This window comes from Lichenostomus cassidix, unplaced genomic scaffold (assembly GCF_008360975.1).
Source record: "Lichenostomus cassidix isolate B80296 unplaced genomic scaffold, HeHo_3.0 HiC_scaffold_852, whole genome shotgun sequence".
Taxonomy (NCBI): Eukaryota; Metazoa; Chordata; class Aves; order Passeriformes; family Meliphagidae; genus Lichenostomus; species Lichenostomus cassidix.
This window is the reverse complement of record NW_028148026.1, coordinates 71695-90984: the sequence shown is the minus strand read 5'-3', so window position 1 is coordinate 90984 and position 19290 is coordinate 71695. Positions and strand designations below refer to the sequence as shown.

Below are 19290 nucleotides of genomic sequence, written 5' to 3'. Positions count from 1 at the left end.
TGGAATTTCCCGGATTCTCCTTTCGGCCTCTGTTGTGGATGGAGAAGGGAGAGAGGAGCCTCGGGGAGGGGTGTGGGGGGCTCGGAGAGGGGTGGGGGGATGCAAGGGAGGGGTGGAGGGGACCTGGAGGTGGATGGAGAGGACCCAGGGAGGTACTCAGGCAGGGCTGGGGTACCTGGGAGGCTATGGGGGTTGCCGTGCCCATCCCCGCACTCACTGCGCACCGTGACGCGGAGCCGGGCGCTGCTCTTCCGCACGGCCCCCCCCTCGGAGCGCACCTCGCAGCTGTAACTGCCCGAGTGGGAGACCCCCACGGCGGGCAGCAGGAGCTGCGGGGACCCCTGCGGGCCCCCCAGCAACTGCCCGTCCCGGTAGGAGAGGTGCAGGACGGGGGCTCGGGGCCGCAGGGGGCTGGGGGTGCTGAGGCAGCTGAGATTCAGAGGGGGGACTCCTCGGTGGGCTCAGGGGGACCCTCCAGCTCCAGCACCGGCACCGAGAAGAGCTCTGGGAAGGAGATGGGAGGTGGGGATGGTGATGCCCAGTCTGTTGGGGAGGCGCTGTGGGGTGTAATCTGTGAGCTGTCGGGGTGTTGGGGTATCAGGGTTCCGGCTATGGGCTGTTCACCGTGCACTGTCACTGTCACTGTCGCCGGCACTGACTCCTCCCACGGTGACAGCCCCGAGCTCACTCAGTCCCCGCTGCGGTGGCAGCAGCTGCAGAGGGCAGGGACAGGACCCCCCTGGGCTGTCACCTCCGGGACGGGGACAGGGACACCTCCCGGGCTGTGTCACACCCTCCCTACCCCCAGAACTGTCCCCAGTCTCCCGCCCAGGACAGCCCCCCTCCCAGGGCTGTGTCACTCCCAAGGGAGGTCCCTCCCAGGTGACAAAAAGGGGAAATAAAGAGAGGAAAAAGCCCCAAATTGGGAGTGGGGAGAGGTTTGGGAAACCCAGAAAGGGGGGGGGGGGAGTTTGGGGAACCCCCAAAAGTGTGGAGGAGGGGGAGCAGGCCCCCCCCGCTCAGCTGGAGGGGATTTTCTGTCACAGTCCTGGGGAGGGGACATGGGGAGAGGGGGACAATGGTCCTTGGGATTCCCCACCCGTGGGGACCTCCATTCCTGGACCCCCCCATTCCCTGAGCCCCCCACTCCTGGGACACACTTGGGGACACACAGTCCCTGCTGTGTCCCCAGAGGGTCACACCATATCCCTACCCTGTCCCACCATGTCCCAGCATGTCCACACCATCACCCCCATGTCCCTGCTGTGTCCCCACATGTCCCACCATGTCCCTCATGTGTCCTCACCATGTTTTCCCATGTCATCCTATGTCCCCCCATGTCCCTGCTGTGTCCCCGCACGTTCCACCATGTCCCATGATGTCCCCCCATGTCCCACCATCACCCCCGTGTCCCTGCTGTGTCCCCACAGTGTCACACCATGTCCCTATCCTGTCCCACCATGTCCCAGCATGTCCCTTATGTGTCCTCATCATGTCTTCCCACATCACCCTATGTCCCCCCATGTCCCCACTGTGTCCCCACAATGTCACACCATGGCCCTACCCTGTCCCAGTATGTCCCCACCATCACCCCGTGTCCCTGCTGTATCCCCACATGTTCCACCATGTCCCTGTGTCCCCACAATGTCACACCGTGTCCCCACCATGTTCCACCATGTCCCACCTTCACTCCCATGTCCCTGCTGTGTCCCCACAGTGTCCCTCCATGTCCCCACCATATCCCACCAAAACCCATCATGTCCCACCATGTCCCCACCCTGCTGCCACCCAGCCCCCACCCTGTGCCACCAACACGTGGGGACAAGATGTAAATTCTCTTCCTTCCTCTTTATCTCAAGAACCACCATGCTGGGGGGAGGTGGCCCTGGCAGTGTGTGACAGCCAGCCTGGCTGGCTGGGGACACCAGGATGGCTGGGAAGGTGACACTGCTCCTGTGGGGTGAGTGAGGCACAGACTGGTGGGAAGGGGACACGGGGGGTAGCGGGGTCCCCTGATGTTCCCAAGGCCAGCAGAGCCAGTGGGGGACAGAGGCAGTGGCCCTCCAGTGTGACCAGGGCTGTGGGGACAGGGATTGGGGGACAGGGATGTGGGGAGTGGCACCATGGGGCTGGGGCAGCTGTGGGGACAGGGACAGGGGACAGGGATGCAGAGACACGGGGACAAAGGAACAAGCACGTTGAGGATGTGGCCGTGGGGACAGCGACCATCAGATGGGAGCGTGGGGATAGAACCATGGGGATGTGGCTGTGGGGCCAGGGGCTGTGCCAGGGCTGGTGGGGGTGACCTGTGCCAGCACGGGGTGGCCGTGGTGTACCCATGCCCGGGATGATCACACTGTCCCCATGTCCTGGATGTCTGCACTGTCCCCATGTCTGGGATGTCCCCATGTCCTCACCCAGCCCGGGGTGGCCGCAGTGTCCCCGAGGCCTCCGTGTCGCACGGATGTGGCATGTGGGCGGCTGTGACACAGACATGTCCCCTGGGAGCCTCTCCAGCCCTGCTGGGGACAGTCCCCGAGCACTTTCCCATCAGAACTGGTGTCCCCATGGGGACAGCTCGGGGACAACCCCACACCCAGTGCCCACTTGTGTCGCTGTCCCTGCGCTGTCACCCCCAGTCAGACCCTGTCCCTTCTCCCTTCCAGCCCAGACCCTCAGCCTTGCTGGTGAGTCCTCAGGGGATGCCATGTCCCTGCCCGACTGTCCCCAGCCACATGGTGGCCCTGGCAGGCTGGTGTCCCCTGTCACCTGCAGGTGCTCAGACCACCCAGCTCCTCGTGCATCCCCCCTGGACACCAGCGGTGCTGTGGGATGAAGTGACACTGACCTGCCAGGGCTCGGGGACATCCAGAGACACCAGGTGGTACAAGGGTGGGAAGCGCTGGTGGAAAAATGAGGGACACTACCAATTCCATGTCACCGAGGTTGGCACCTACAAGTGTTACCGACCTGGCACCGGGGTCAGCCCCACCGTGAGCGTTGTATATGGTGAGGGAGGTTTGTGTCCCCAGCTTGGCACCCGCGGGAATCCCAAGGGCTCTGAGTGAGCTCTGCTTACTGGGTCACCTCCCTGATGTGACCAGAGCCTGTCCCCTGCACACGGGGACATCCCAGAGCATCCCAGTGCGAGGGGACCTCCTGTTGGGACTGGGGACCCCTGGGGCACTCCTGGTGCCATCAGGAACTGCCGGGTGTGATGTGTCCCCATTTGTCCTGCAGATGAGCTGGTGCTGCAGGTGCCAGCACAGGCACTACTGGAGGGGGACACGGTGACACTGCGCTGTCGGCGCTCGTGGGACAAATCGGTCACCAGGGTGCACTTCTACCGTGACGGGAAGGATCTGAGGGGGCCTCTCGATGGGACCGAGCTGTCTCTGTCCCACTTGAAGGTGAATGACACTGGCAGCTACCACTACATGGGTTGGGTGAAAAACTTGATATCGTGGCGGGAGCTGTCAAAGGCTGTGACAGTGACAGTGCACGGTGAGCACCCCAAAACCCCCACAGCCCCACAGCCTCGCCCCAGCACACTCGGGATCACTACCGTCCCCACCTCCCATCTCCTTCCCAGAGCTCTTCTCGGTGCCAGTGCTGGAGCTGGAGGGTCCTCCTGAGCCCACCGAGGGATCCCCCTTGAATCTCAGCTGCCTCAGCACCCCCAGCCCCCTGCGGCCCCGAGCCCCTCTCCTGCACCTCTTCTACCGGGACGAGCAGTTGCTGGGGGGCCCGCAGGGGTCCCCGCAGCTCCTGCTGCCCGCCGTGGGGGTCTCCCACTCGGGCAGTTACAGCTGCGAGGTGCGCTCCGAGGGGGGGGCCGTGCGGAAGAGCAGCGCCTGGCTCGGCGTCACGGTGCGCAGTGAGTGCGGGGATGGGCATGGCAACCAGACAGCCTCCCGGGTACCCCAGCCCTGCCCGTGTCCCCCCAGAGCTCCCTGACACCTTTCCCGGCTCCCCTCATCCCTTCACAGGTCTCTCCCCAGTTCACCCTCCCTGACCTGCGTCTCCCCATTCTTCCCCAACATCCTGCTTGAATTCTCTCAGCCCCACCCGGAGACCTTCATCCTTTTCCTGGTTCCTTCCTGGGTCTCCCAATCCTTTCTCGGGTCCCATCCCGCGTCCCCCACCCCTGTCTGGGTACCCCTATCCCTCCCTGGCAACCTCCCCGAGTCCCCTCCCTCCCACTCTGAGGTCCCCCCATGGTCCCCAGGTCCCCACATCCCTGTCTGGTTCCCCACAGCCCTCCCTGGATTTCCCTCATCCCTCTCCATGTGTCTCTGCCCCGAATCCCCCATCCTCACTGGGGTCTCTTCCCAGGCTCCCCCCCATTTCTGCACCTCCTTCTCCCTCCCTGGGGTCCTCCCACCCCTCTCTGACCCTCCCCGTGTCCCTCCCTGTCCCCGTATCCCTCCCTGTCCCCTGCTGTCCCCTGTTCTCTCCTGGTGTCCCCACTCCCTCACTGTCCTCTGCTGTCCCCCTCCCACAGGGATCCCAGTATCAGGGGTGTCCTTGTCAGCACAGCCACCCAATGGACAGGTGGCACTGGGTGACAGTCTGGTGCTGAGCTGTGCAGTGGCTGCAGGGACAGGTCCTCTGTCCTTCTCCTGGCACCGGGAGGGCTTGGGGACACCGCTGGGCACTGCACCCCGCCTGGAGATGAGCCATGTTGGGGACAGTGACAATGGCCACTACCAGTGCCGGGCCAGCGATGGGGACAGAGAGGCAGAGAGCCCCACGCTGAATGTCACCGTCCTGGGTGAGCGAGACCCTTGGGCTGGGGAAGATCCCACCCATGATATTGTCATCCCACACATCCCCTCCCCCCACACCTGATGCCATCCCCTCCCCCACCCTCAGCCCCGTCTCTGTCCCCGCAGTGCCCGTGGCCAATGCCACCATCACCCCTGGCCCCCCGGCACTCCAGGTGCACGCAGGTGACCCCGTGAACCTGCGTTGCTCGGTGCAGGTGGGCTCAGCACCTGTCAACTTCAGCTGGCTACGCGACGGGCAGGAGGTGGCCCAGAGTCCCCTCCTGGAGCTTGGGGACATCGATGTGGGACATTCTGGCACCTACCAGTGTGTGGCCACCAACCAGCTGGATGAGCACCGCGTGTTCCGGGCGCTCAGCCCAGAGCTGGCCCTGGAGGTGACACTGCAGGGACACTGGGGCACAGGTGGGGTCATATGGACTCGCTCTGGGGGTTCAGGACCCCTGGGATGACAGGTGACCCCAATGTGTCTCTGTCTCTTTCCTGCAGTGGCCGCAGGGGTTGGTGGTTCCCTGTTGTTCCTGGTTCTGCTCCTGGCTGTCATCTTGGCCTGGCGCCGGTGGCACCACCTGGGTGGGTGACAATGGGGTCATGGGGGTCCCTGGTAGCCATAGGATTTGGGGGTCTATAGCCTGACTTGGGGTGGGGCTGAGCCCCCAGTGACCTTGGCTGGGTTCCTGTAGGGTTTGGGGAGATGCTGGAGGGTCGTGCAGGGTTGCTGGGATTCTTTCAGGGGTTCTGGAGCAGTTTGGAGGGCTTTGGGGTTTTGAGCCTGAGTTGGTTGGTGACACTGCGGGGGTTCATGAATTCTGGGGCCCTTCAGGGATACTCAGGGATCCTGGTGGGAATTGAGGGTGCAATGGGGTTCAGGATTCCTGAGTGTGGTCATGGCCCTGGGACCCGACAGTCACCCCCTGATCTTTCCTTTGCAGCCTCCAGGAAGCACCAGGAAAGGTGAGTTGGGGGCTCCAGCCATGACCACCCTATTATCCCCAGCCCCACAATTCTCCATCTCCTCCCACACACCCCCTTATCCCAGCAGGGTCCCCCCGGAGCCCCCAGCCCCCCCAGAGGAGGAGGAGGTGCTGTACAGCCATGTTGTGATCACCAAGCAGACAGGCAGTGAGTACAGGGTGGGAGGTGACAGTGACATGTGACTCACAGGTGTCACTCCCTACCTTGGTCCCCCAAAACTGGTGTCTCTTTCAGGGTCCCCCAGCATCACCCCACCCCAGGACCCCCAGGTGACCTACGCAGAGCTGCCGAGATCCCATGGGCAACGGCGGGAATCCAGTGACATCTATGAGAATGTGCTGTGACAATGGGGGACACTGGGGGGCATGGGGGGACACTGGGAGCACTGGGTGACACTGGGGGCACTGGAGATCCCCACCCATGGGCACCAACACCTCTGTGTGCTTCCCCTATAAACCAGGGGCTGCTGCCGCCCCCCCCAGGTGAGGCACAAAAGGCAGAGATGCCAAAGGGCTGAGAGAAGAACAATTTCCTGCAAACAGCAATGACACAAGAAAACCAACAGCAACAGCAACAGCAACAAGATTCAGAATCAAAAGGGTCAGAAAAGGAATGATTTCCAGGGAAAGGCCCAACAAGGAACAAACCCCAGACGCTGCCCCCAGCACGATTCCCCCACCAGGAGGAACCTGGCAGGGCTCTGGACATTCATTGCTTTGATGGCCAAAGCAGCCTTCAGGAGGCTCTGCATTCTCTTCTCCTCTGTCTCCAAACCCTCCTCTGCTGTCTTCCCCCACACTATGATGTCACCAAGGCACTGTGGGTGTTCCAGAGTCTCCCCCTGTCTCGGTTTGAAAGACAGGTGTCTGCCAAGAGAGGTTGAACCCTCCCTTAGGACAGAGAATGTGATCTCCCCTCCCTCCAAATTATTTTAATTTTGAAAATCAAGGGATTTCAGGCAAAGGTAAGGGAAAAGGAATAACAGTTCCTTACTAGCATCTATAAACTAGCAATAACAATAATAGCAACCATGAATAGAACCAGAAACCAATGGCAGATGACTTGTGAGCTGCCGAGCCTTTTCCCATGTGGTGTAATCATGGTCGCAAGCAGCAGGGGCGCTGTTGAGCTCCCAGGTGGGCAGGGCAGGCGCGATGACTGCCGAGCGGCTGCAGGTGGCGCTGTGGCGCAGGGTCAGGTCAGCCTCACACAGATGGTAATGGCAGAAGAGGCTGAGAAAGCAGGCAGGGCAGCAAACAGCTCGGAGCGACGAGCAGGGCGGCAGACGGGAGCAAGGGGCTGGCTTTCCCAACTAGGTAGAGAGGTAGCAAGAGCTCTGCAGTCACAGCAGACACCGCAGTCTCGTGCGACAGAGCGGGGCGGGTGGCAGGGACAGCCAGACTCCCCTGGCAGCTGCTGCGAGAAAACGCAGCCGGGGAAAAGCGCACTTCCCAGTGGGAAAGAGGTTAAATCAAAGCTCACCCAGCCAAGAGGAGAAAGGCAGAGCACAGCTGGATTTTCCTGTGGTCGCAGCCAGAAGCAAAGAGCAGCCTCTCCTCTCGGTGTCCGGAGGACCAGAGTGCCAGTTCCAAAGGCCAGTTCCTGCCTTACCCTGCCCCGCCCAAGCACAGCCTTTTGTCTCTTACAAAAGAGTTGATGGCTCTAATCACCGAGCTGGTTGTTACTAAGTAACAGGAATGGAGAAAAAAATTCCAAGGCTCCCCAACCTCTGACACCCCCTTTTCCAGGGCAGTAGGGATCAATCCATGGCACAGGGTGGGATGTCAGAGACAGGAACAGTTTGATGTCTGGAGACAACTTGGAACACCAGTGTGTGATAGGGGATTGGTCAGGCCTTGCTTTGTTAGTGACAGGGCCGTGTGTGTCCATCAGTCTGTCAGCCATGGCACACTGGGGACAGTGTGATGCTCTGTCCAACCCAACTCCTGAGTGGCCAAGTTACCGGAAGTCCCACCTGGGGGGAGGGCCCATGGTGGCCCAGGGGCTTAAAAGGCAGAGCAAGAAGTGGTCACATGTCTGACCCTGCTTTCTCTTGGAGTGTCTGTCCCATCCACACTGGAACCTTGGATTTGGGAGCTGTCTTGGTTTAAAAGACAAATGTCTGCCAAGGAGGGTGGGAATATTGGAATGAAAAGAAGATGCTTCACTCCAAATTATTATAACTTCGAAAATTACAGGGCTTCCAGGCCTAACTGTAGAAAAAGGAAGAACGGTTCTTTACTTCAAAATAAAGAGAACAGAAGAGATCAAACAACACAATAACAGAAGCTTCCAACCTGCTATTTTTCCTTATTTTGTGTCAATTTGACCATGGCCAGCAGGGGGCGCAGCAGGGATCGCTAAGGCCAGCAGGGGGCGCTGCAGGGCTCACTCAGACCAGCAGGGGGTGCTGCAGGGATCACTCAAGCCAGCAGGGGGCGCTGCAGGGATTGCTCAGGCCAGCAGGTGGCACTGCAGGGATTGCTCAGACCAGCAGGGGGTGCTGCATTCCCAGCTGGATCCCCTCGGCAGCCGTGGCAGCCTCAGGCTCAGCAAAGAGGGGAAATCGCTCCTTTTGCAATCTCACAGCATCAATCAGTCCCGGCAGCTCCACTGGCAGTGGGCAGAAGCGGTGAAGGCTGCAGCTCAGATAGCAGTGCTGAGGCCAGCACAACAGTGTCCTGGCCAGACACACACCCTGTGCAACACACACACCACTGCTCTCCCCGATCCCAAACGGAAGGAAGGAAGCACCCACCCCCCAGCCGAGTCTCAGCTGCACAACAGCACCTCTCATTGGCACAATTCCCCAAAACCCACAGCCTTTCAGTCCCTTTTCCTCAGTGTCCAATTCTCCAGTCCAGCAGTGACAGCCCCTGATGACACCCAGGAGCAGAATTAGGAACAGGAGGGTCCTGACAGCACCCATGGCCACCGCTGGGGACAGAAGGGGTCACAGCAGGGTCACCTGCCACCGTGGGGATCCTGCAATCCCCCATGACCCCGTATGACCCCACCTGTGCCCCAGTGTCCCCGCAGTGTCACCCCCAGGGCCAGCTCTGGGCTGAGCGCCCGGAACACGCGGTGCTCATCCAGCTGGTTGGTGGCCACGCATTGGTAGGTGCCAGAATGTCCCACATCAATGTCCCCAAGCTCCAGGACAGGACCTTGATGATGCCCAGTCTGTTGGGGAGGGGCTGTGGGGCGTTGGGGTGTGATCTGTGGGGTTCTGGCTGTGGGGTGCTCACCGTGCACTGTCACTGTCACTGTCACTATCACTGTCACCGGCATTGACTCCTCCCACGGTGACAGCCCTGAGCTCACGCAGTCCCCGCTGCGGTGGCAGCAGCTGCAGAGGGCAGGGACAGGACCCCCCCCGGCTGTGTCACTCGCCAGGGCAGCCCCGCCCCCGAAACAAGAAAGGGAAATGAAGAGAGGAAAGAGCCCCAGGCTGGGGTGGGGGAAGGACAAGGGAATCCCCTAAAGGTGGTGAGGGTCAGCAGGACAGTCCCAGCTCAGCTGGAGGGACTTTTCCGTCTCAGACCCGGGGAGGGGCTGAGAGGACAGGAGTGACAATGGTCCCTTTGGACCCCCACCCTTGGCCCCCTGCCCATTCCCCAGGACCCCAATCTCCTGTGATTGCCCTCCCAGGAAACCTCTGCTTCTTCAGCCTCCATTCCCGTGGGATCCCTTTTCCCAAACCCCATTCCTGGGACACCCCAATTCCCTGGGACACCCCAATTCCCTGGGACACCCCAATTCCCTGGGACACCCATCCTTGGCTCCCCATTTTCCCTGAGCCTGAACTCCTGGGTCTCCCGTGTCCCCACTGTGTCCTAGCATGTCCCAGCATATCCTTGCTATGTTGCCACCATGTCCTCATCATGTGCTCAGCCTGTCACCAACCCTGCCCCCACCAAGGGCCACCTACATGTGGGTACAAGATGTGACCTCACTTCCTTCTCCTTTGGCCGAAGAGCCACCACCCAGGGACAGGTGGCCCTGGCAGTGTGTGACAGCCAGCCTGGATGGCTGGGGACACTGGGATGGCCTGGAAGGTGGCACTGCTGCTGTGGGGTGAGTGCCCTGGGCACGGGCCTGATGCCCCAGGGATGGCCCTGGCAATGCAGCGAGCAGTGGGGACGGGGCACAGGGGGGCAGCAGGGTCCTCTGAGGTCCCCAATGCCACCAGAGCCAGTCTGTGGGGGTGAACACTGGTGTGACTGGGGTTGTGAGGTGGCTGTGGGGACAGGAAGAATGAGTCAGGAATGGGGGGACTGGGATGTTGTGACAAGAAGAAGGGACAGGAGTCTTGGCACCAGAGTGTGGGGAGGCGTCATGGGGCTGGGGCAGGTGTGGGCACAGGGACAGGGGGACAGGGACAATGGGGCAAGCACCATGCAGCTGGGTCATGGGGTGGTGGGGGTCGCCTATGCCAGCTGAGGGTGGCTGAGGTGTCCCCTCCCCCAATATCTCTGTGTGTTCCCACAGGGATAGTTTGGGGACAGCTCCCACACCCGCTCCACTAGGTGCCACTGTCCTCATGGTGCCACCCCCACCCAGCCCTGTCCCTTCTCCCTTCCAGCCCAGACCCTCAGCCTCGCTGGTGAGTCCTCGGGGGATGCCATGTCTCCACCCTGCTGTCCCCAGCCCCATGGTGGCCCTGGCAGGCTGGTGTCCCCTGTCACCTGCAGGTGCCCTGACCACCCAGCTCCTCGTGCATCCCCCCTGGACACCAGCAGTGCTGTGGGACAGAGTGACACTGACCTGCCAGGGCACGGGGACATCCAGTGACACCAGGTGGTACAAGGATGGGAAGCGTTGGTGGAAAAAGGAGGGACTCCACCAATTCCATGTCACCGAGATTGGCACCTACATGTGTTACCGACCTGGCACGGGACTCAGCCCCGCCGTGAGCATTGTAAACGGTGAGGGAGGTTTGTGTCCCCAGCTTGGCACCTGAAGGCTCTGGGTGAGCTCTGCATCCTGGGTCACACCCCTCGTGTGACCAGAGCCTGTTCCCTGCACATGGGGACGTCCCAGAGCATCCCAGTGCAAGGGGACATCCTGTGGGATTTGGGGACACCTGGGACACTCCCGGTGCCATCAGGAACCCCCCAGTGTGATGTGTCCTTACTCGTCCCCCAGACTCATTGGTGCTGCAGGTTCCAGCACAGGCGCTGCTGGAGGGGGACATGGTGACACTGTGCTGTCGGAGCTCGGGGGACAAATCAGTCACTGGGGTGCAATTCTACCGTGACTGGAATGATCTGAGGGGGCCTCTCGATGGGACCGAGCTGTCCCTGTCCCCCTTGAAGGTGAACGACACCGGCGGCTACCACTGCATGGGTTGGGTGAAAAACTGGAATTCGTGGTGGCAGCTGTCGAAGGTGGTGACAGTGACAGTGCACGGTGAGCACCCCAAAACCCCCACAGCCTCGCCCCAGCACACTCGGGATCACTACCGTCCACTCCCATCTCCTTCCCAGAGCTCTTCTCGGTGCCGGTGCTGGAGCTGGAGGGTCCCCCTGAGCCCACCGAGGGGTCCCCCCTGAATCTCAGCTGCCTCAGCACCCCCAGCCCCCTGCGGCCCCGAGCCCCCCTCCTGCACCTCTTCTACCGGGACGGGCAGTTGCTGGGGGGCCCGCAGGGGTCCCCGCAGCTCCTGCTGCCCGCCTTGGGGGTCTGCCACTCGGGAAGTTACAGCTGCGAGGTGCGCTCCGAGGGGGGGGCCGTGCGGAAGAGCAGCGCCCGGCTCCGCGTCACGGTGCGCAGTGAGTGCGGGGATGGGCACGGCAACCCCCACAGCCTCCCCGGGTACCCCAGCCCTGCCCGTGTCCCCATGACTACTCGGGTCACTTCGTATCTTTCTGTGTCCTTTCCCATTCCCCTCACCCTTCACTGGATCCTCTCTCCCCTTCTTGGGTCCACCCACCTGCCTCTGAGGTTCCCCCATGCTCCCCCGGTCCTCCCAACACCCACTGGGTCCCCAGACACTTCCCAGGGTCCCCCCATCGCTCTCCTGACGTCCATTCCCTGATTCCCCCCATCACTCCCTTGGGTCCCTTCCATCACTTTCTAAGCCTAGCCCATATCTGCCTCACTGGGGTCCTCCCACTTCCCTCTGATCCCCCTTCCCCAAGTCATTCACTGTCCCCTGGTGTCCCCATCCTGCAGGGGTTCCACTGTCGGGGGTGTCCCTGTCGGCACAGCCCCCTGGGGGACAGGTGGCACTGGGTGACAGCCTGGTGCTGAGCTGTGTAGTGGCCACGGGGGCAGGTCCCCTGTCCTTCTCCTGGCACCGGCAGGGCTCGGGGACACCGCTGGGCACTGGTCCCCGCCTGGAGCTGCGCCACATTGCGGACAATGACAGCGGCCACTACCAGTGTCAGGCCAGCAACGGGAACAACGTGGCCGAGAGCCCCACTCTGAATGTCACCGTCCTGGGTGAGTGGGACCCTCGGGCCGGGGCAGATCCCACTAACCAAATCCCCAATTCCACCCATCCCACCCATCTGCCCCATCGCCCTCCCCCCCACCTGATGCCAGCCCCTCCCCCAGCCTCAGCCCCGTCTCTGTCCCCGCAGTGCCCGTGGCCAATGCCACCATCACCCCTGGCCCCCCAGCACACCAGGTCCACACAGGTGACCCCGTGACCCTGCGCTGCTCGGTGCAGGTGGGCTCAGCACCTGTCACCTTCACCTGGCTGTGCGATGGGCGGGAGGTGGCCCAGGGTCCCCTGCTGGAGCTTGGGGACATCGATGTGGGACATTCTGGCACCTACCAGTGCGTGGCCACCAACCAGCTGGATGAGCACTGTGTGTTCCGGGCACTCAGCCCACAGCTGGCCCTGGAGGTGACACCACAGGGACACTGGGGCACAGGTGAGGTCACACGGGGTCACAGGGTGGTGCCAGACTCCTGAGGTGGGTGGTGACCCTCATGACCCATCTGTCCGCAGCAGTGGCTGTGAACGTCGGCAGGACCCTCCTGTACCTGGTGCTGCTCCTGGCTGTCATCGGGGGCTGTCACTGGTGGTGACAGTGACACCCGGGTGGGTGACAATGGAGGGGCCATGGGAGTCCTGGAGTGAGTTGGGGTTTCCCCTCCCTGCCGGGTTTGGGGCTCAGGGGGGTCGGGAGCACTGGGGACACTGCAGTCGTGCAGAACTTCATGGGGTTTAGGAGTTTCTGGGGTCCAGGGGGGAATCAGTGTCCTGTGGGAATCGGGGCTGCAGTGGGGATTTGGGGGTCCTGTGGGGATTTGGGGATCCCATGGGTGGTTGGAGCTCCCGAGGTTCCAGGAAGGTTCAGGGGTCTCGGGGACCCCACAGTCACCTCCTCCCCTTTTCCCTGCAGCCCCCAGGAAGTCCCAGGACAGGTGAGGGGGGCTCCAGCCATGACTGCCCTTTCCCCTCTCCCCAGACCCCCTCAGACACCCCTGATCCCCGCAGGGCCCCCCGGAGCCCCCGGAGGAGGGGGAGGTGCTGGACACCCCCATGGAGGGCACCGAGAGGGCAGGGGGTGAGTACGGGAGGGGACAGGAAAAGGGACAGGGACAGGGACAGCGACAGAGACAGGGACAGGGACAGGGACAGGGACAGGGACAGGGACAGGGACAGGGACAGGGACAGGGACACGTCACCCACGGCTGTCACCCCCACGAGGGTCCCCACAACTGGTGTCTCTCGCAGGGTCCCCAGGGCGTTCCCCCGGCACTGTCCCCCTTTGGGATCCACAGGTGACCAACGCGGAACTGTCGGGACCCTGCGAGGGACAGCAGGACCCGAGTGCCACCTACGAGAATGTGCTGTGACACTGGGGGGACTGAGGGACACTGGCGGCACTGAGGGACATCGAGTCTCCCCAGGGGTCACTTCTTCCTCTCCACAGCACCCCCAGCGCTCCCCATTCCCATCCCACTGCCAGGGGGGCACAGGACCCTTTTCCCTCTGATTGCACTCCAAGCGCAGCTTTTTGATTAAAGCAGCAGAAATGGGTTTGTTTGTTCAGCTCTGTCTGTGCAGCTCGGGAAGGAGGAGGGTCCAGGTCAGGTTGTGAGCAGATCCTTGTGGGATTTGCAGGATTTTTGGGGCTCTCAGTCCCTTGGGGAGGGTGAGAAAATGATCAATTGGAACATTCCCGGGTTCAATGTAATGGGATCAATTGGGTTCCCTCGCAGCTGTCCCCGCAGAGAGGAAGGAGCTGCCTCTCGCTGTTTGTCCATTCTCGGTGACACCCGGCCCGGGGCTCGGGGACCTGCGGCTGTGCCACCCAGTCCCCATAGGCATCGAGCCCGCAGCTCCCGAGCTGAAGCTCCGAGAGCCCCGAGAGCCCCGGGACGGAGCCGGGGACAGCCTGAGGTGTCCCCCGAGCCCAGCCCAGCCCCGCCGCAGCCCTGCCCGGTGCCCCCCGGTGCCCAAAGCCCCGCAGCCGGCGCTCCCCGAGCGGCTCTGAGCCCCGCAGCTGCTGCGGAGCCTCGGCCGGGCTCAGCCCTGGGGCGGGCGGGGGGCGCCGGGAGGGAGGGAGCGGGAGGCTGGGGGAGAGCAGGGAGCCCGGCAGGAGCCGCCGGGCCTGCGGGAGCGGAGTGCTGGGCTCGGTCACCGGGGCAGGTGGCGCTGCCATGGCGCTGCGAGTGGCGCGACTGTCCCGGGCTGCGGCAGCGACGGTGGCCATGTGTCCGAAGCGGCTGGGACAGCGTGTCCGGAGCCACTGTGGCCATGTGTCGGGAGCGACTGTTGCTATGGCAACGCCCCCAACAGCTCCGGCACTCGGGGGTGTCCTGGAATGGGCGGAGGGAGGAGCAGAGCACCCCAGAATTGGGAAAGGCAAATCCAAGGGATGGCAGAGATGGAATTGCAGCAGCCAAGAGGAGCCAGAGGCTGCGAGAGGAACAACCCTGCAGGCAGCGAGCGCAGGGAGGAAGGAGGGAAACGAGGGGCTCCTGGTGCCTGAGTGGAGATTCCCTGGAGCCCCTGGTGTCCCCGGGGAGCAGAGACATCCCTGCAGCCCTGCAGGAGCCCCCGGTGCAGTAGGGGATGCCCGAAGGGTGCTGTGAGCCCTTGGGAAACCCACGTTGGAGAAGTGCCTGAGAGGGGAATGTGTGTTTAAGATGTGTTTCACTTCTCATTTTTCAGCTCTGATTTGATAGCTGATAAATTCAATTTTCTTCCTTCTGCTGCAGGAAAGGGAAAGTGAAAGTGTTGGGGGGCACAGCCTGACTCCCCCACAGCCCCCAATCCTTCCTGAGCTCCCTTCTTCCCCTCCTCAGGGTCTCCCCAGTTCCTTCCCTGCTCAGGAGCTCCCTGAGATCCCTGAGACAGGAACTGGGGCAGTGCGAATTTGAGGGGAAAAGGGAAGAAATGGAAATAAAGAGAGGAAAAAGCGCCTGGGTGGGGGAGGGGGCACAGAGCCAGAGACCCTCGGAATCCCCCCGGGGGTGACCCCCAGGCCATGAGGAGCCCGAGGGGGCTGTGCTGGGCCCTGGGTCACCCCAACATCTGAGGCACCCAGTGCAGGAGCTGTGACCCACATGCCCACCCAGCCACTGCCCATCCCTGGCACCCCCATTGCCCTGGGAACCCAACCATGGGACCCCCATTCCCTATGTCCCCCCAGCCTGGCACTGCCATTGCCCAGGGTCTCCATGGCCCAGGACCCCCATTGCCGAGGAGCCCCCTCCCCTTGATTCCATCCCCTGCAACCTCCCTTCCCGCAGGACCTTGATTCCCCCAGGACCTCCATCCCACTGGGAACACCATCTTTGGCTCTACACACCCCTTGTGTCCCCAGTCGTGGAAATCCGGTGTCCCGCCATGTCCCCAGCCTGTCCCACCATATCCCCGCCATGTCCCTGCCATGTCCCAACCCTGCCCCCAGCTTGTGGCCAGCCTGTCCCCACCCTGCCCCCACCATGTGTCAAACACGCCTGAGTAAGAGATGTGACCTCGTTTCCTTCCCGTTTGGCCCAAGAGCCACCAACAGGGACAGGTGGCCCCGGCAGTGTGTCACAGCCAGCCTGGGTGGCCGGGGACAGCGGGATGGCTGGGAAGGTGGCACTGCTGCTGTGGGGTGAGTGCCCTGGGCACAGGGGTGACAGCCCAGGGATGGCCCTGGTGAGGCAGAGAGCAGTGGGTAGGGGGCATAGGGGGGCTGTGGGATCTCTGAAGTCCCCAATGCTAGTAGAGACAGTTCTTGGGGGGAGAGACTGGTGTGACTGGGTTGTGGAGTGGCTGTGGGGACAGGAACAGGGGAACAGGAAAAGTGGAACAGGAACGTGGGGACAGGAATGTGGGGACAGGCAGCATGAGACTGGGGCAGCTGTGGGACAGGGCACGGGGACAAGGGATGGAAGGGACAAGGACAAGAGGACAGGCACATGGGGTGGTGGGGACAAGAGCTTTGGGGCCTGGTAGCAGTGACCTGTGTCCCCATGTCCTGCATCAGCCTGGGGTGGCCACAGTGTCCCCATCCCTGAAACCTCTGTACAACTCTGGTGCCCCCACGGGGACAATTTGGGGACACCCCATGCCCTGGCTGTTGCTGTCCTGACCCAGCCCTGTCCTTTCTCCCTTCCAGCCCAGACCCTCAGCCTTGCTGGTGAGTCCCCAAGGGATGCCATGTCCCCACCCTGTTCTCCCCAGCCACACACTGGTCCTGGCAGGCTGGTGTCCCCTGTCACTCACAGGTGCCCAGACCACCCAGCTCCTCGTGGATCCCCCCTGGACACCAGCGGTGCTGTGGGACAGAGTGACACTGACCTGCCAGGGTTCGGGGACACCCAGTGGCACCACCTGGTACAAGGATGGGCAGTGCTGGTGGCCGAATGTACCTGCCAGCTTCACTGTCTCCAAGAGTGGCACCTACATGTGTGACAAAGCCGGCACCGGGCTCAGCCCCTCCGTGAGGGTCTCAAACGGTGAGGGAGGTTTGTGTCCCCAGCCTGGCACCCGCGGGGACCCTGAGGTCTCTGGGTGAGCTCTGCTTCCTGGGTCACCTCCCTGGTGTGACCAGAGCCTGTGTCCTGCACATGGGGACATCCCAGAGCATCCCAGGGTGAGGGGACTTCCCTGCTGGAATCGGAGATCCCTGGGGTGTTGGACGTGTCAGAGTGGGGGGTCCTGGTGCCATCAGGACACGCCGGTGTGACGTCTCCCCACTTGTCCCCAGACTGGCTGGTGCTGCAGGTGCCAGCGCGGCCGCTGTTGGAGGGTGACACAGTGACACTGCGCTGCCGGGTCAGGGAGAGCTACTCTGTCACCTCGGTGTCCTTCTACCGCGAGGAGGAGGAACTGAGCTGGGAAGTCTCTGGGACCGAGCTGTCCCTGTCCCCCCTGCAGCTGAACCACAGTGGCAGCTATCGCTGCAAGGGCAGGGTGAGCTTCAGAAAATCATTGGTGTCAGAGTCGAAGCCAGTGACAGTGACAGTGACAGTGACAGTGCATGGTGAGCCGCCCACAGCCACCACCCCGACATCCCCACAGCCTCTCCCCAGTGGCTTTGGGGTCACCGTCCCCATCTCCCATCACCACCTGGGGACACCCATCCTTCCCTGACAGCCTCCCGGGTCGCCTAGACACAACTGGGGACACCCAGTCCGACTGGAGGTCCCTCCAGTGTCCCCAGGTCACACCACCCCTGTCTGCATCCCCTCACCCCTCTCCGGGGTCCCTTGTATCCCTTTCCATGTCTCCCATCCCTGAATCTCCCACCACTCCCTTTCTCACCCACTCGGGTCTCCTCCACCCTCTCCTACGTCTCCTCCCTCCCCTCCTCATGTCCCCATCACACCCATGTTCCCCCACAGGGATCCCAGTATGAGGGGTGTCCCTGTCAGCACAGCCCCCTGGGGGACAGATAGCACTGGGTGACAGCCTGGTGCTGAGCTGCACGGTGGCTGCGGGGACAGGTCCCCTGTCCTTCTCCTGGCACCGGCAGGGCTCGGGGACACTGCTGGGCACTGGCCCTGCTTAGACTCAGCAAGGTTGGGGACAATGATAGTGGCCGCTACCAGTGCCGGGTCAGCGATGGGGACAACACGGTTGAAAGTGACCCATTGATTGTCACTGTCCTGGGTGACCAGGACCCTCGGGCTGGGGGTGACCCCAAACACGGCATCCCCCATCCCGCCCTCATTTCCCTCCATCTCCTCCACCCAAACCTAATGCCAGCCCCTCCCCCAGCCTCAGCATCGTCTCTGTCTCCACAGTGCCTGTGGCCAATGCCACCATCACCCCTGGCCCCCCGGCACTCCAGGTGCGCGCAGGTGACCCCGTGACCCTGCACTGCTCGGTGCAGGTGGTGCACCTGTCACCTTCACCTGGCTGCACAATGGGCACGAGGTGGCTCAGGGTCCCCTCCTGGAGCTTGGGGACGTCGATGTGGGACATTCTGGCACCTACCAGTGCGTGGCCACCAACCAGCTGGATGAGCACCGTGTGTTCCGGGTACTCAGCCCAGAGCTGGCCCTTGAGGTGACACTGCGGGGACACTGGGGCACAGGTGTCACAGGTGGGGGTCACATGGGGTCACGGGGAGTGCAGGACCTTTGAGGTTCTTTGTGACCTCAATGTGTCCTTCTCTGTCCCCAGCAGTGGCCGCAGGCATTGGTGGTTCCCTGTTGCTCCTGGTTCTGCTCCTGGCTGCCATCCTGGGCTGGCGCTGGTGGCACCGCACGGGTGGGTGGCACTGGGGGATGGGCAGGGGTGGGAAGCCCCCCAGAGTGGGAGAGCGATGTGGCAGCACCCACAGCCTCTTCCTTGGGTGGAGCTGAGCCCCCAGTGACCTTAGCTAGGCTCCTGTGGGGTTTGAGGTGGTGTTGGGATTTTGGGTTTTTTCTGGGGTCCTGCGGGAATTGGGAGGGCTCCCCTTTCTGCCATATTTGGGAGCTCTGGGCGCTCAGGGGATCTTGAGCTTTGGGGTGGTTCAGGGGTTTTGGGGGTTCAGGGATGCTTAGGAGGCCCGGGGGCAATCAAGGGTCCTGGGAGGTTTCAGTGGCCCCAGGGACCTCATTGTCAACCCCACTCCTCTTTCTTTTGCAGCCACCAGGAAGCCCCAGGACAGGTGAGTGGGGGGCTGCAGTCCTGACCCCCTTTTATCCCCACCCCCACAACGCCACAGCCACAGCCACCCCTTTATCCCCGCAGGGTCCCCTCGGCCCCCCCAGAGGATGGGGAGGTGCTTTACACCCAGGTCGTGAGCACCGCGAGGGCAGAGGGTGAGTACGGGTGTTGGGGACAGGGACAGGGACAGGGACAGGGACAGGGACAGGGACAGGGACGGGGACGGGGACAGGGACAGGGACGGGGACAGGGACGGGGACGGGGACAGGGACAGGGACGGGGACAGGGACGGGGACAGGGACACGTCAACCACAGGTGTCACTTCCCACCTGGCTGGCCCCAACTGGTGTCTCTCGCAGGGCCACCCCGCGCCACATCCCCCCAGGTGACCTACGCGGAGCTGCCGGGACCCCACGGGCGACAGCAGGACTCTGGTGACAACTATGGCAATGCGCTGTGACACTGGGG

The 19290-nt window shown here is 62.7% G+C and overlaps 3 protein-coding genes across 3 annotated transcripts in view; 2 read left to right on the top strand and 1 right to left on the bottom strand.

Moving 5' to 3' along the window:
• Window positions 1–19290, bottom strand: part of LOC146420291 (low affinity immunoglobulin gamma Fc region receptor III-like) — a 111768-nt gene that overhangs the window by 55006 nt on the left and 37472 nt on the right. The window lies entirely within an intron of this gene.
• LOC146420295 (Fc receptor-like protein 3) lies at window positions 1714–12410 on the top strand. The gene is made up of 6 exons (XM_085048373.1): window positions 1714–1960; window positions 10348–10699; window positions 10911–11174; window positions 11252–11616; window positions 11975–12209; window positions 12397–12410. Exons 2-6 carry the CDS (start codon window positions 10384–10386, stop codon window positions 12408–12410), a joined length of 1194 nt encoding a protein of 397 aa, XP_084904499.1. The 5' UTR covers window positions 1714–1960; window positions 10348–10383.
• LOC146420296 (Fc receptor-like protein 2) lies at window positions 2121–6137 on the top strand. The gene is made up of 9 exons (XM_085048420.1): window positions 2121–3009; window positions 3241–3504; window positions 3593–3877; window positions 4505–4774; window positions 4896–5192; window positions 5277–5360; window positions 5720–5741; window positions 5830–5909; window positions 5997–6137. Exons 1-9 carry the CDS (start codon window positions 2391–2393, stop codon window positions 6104–6106), a joined length of 2031 nt encoding a protein of 676 aa, XP_084904546.1. The 5' UTR covers window positions 2121–2390; the 3' UTR covers window positions 6107–6137.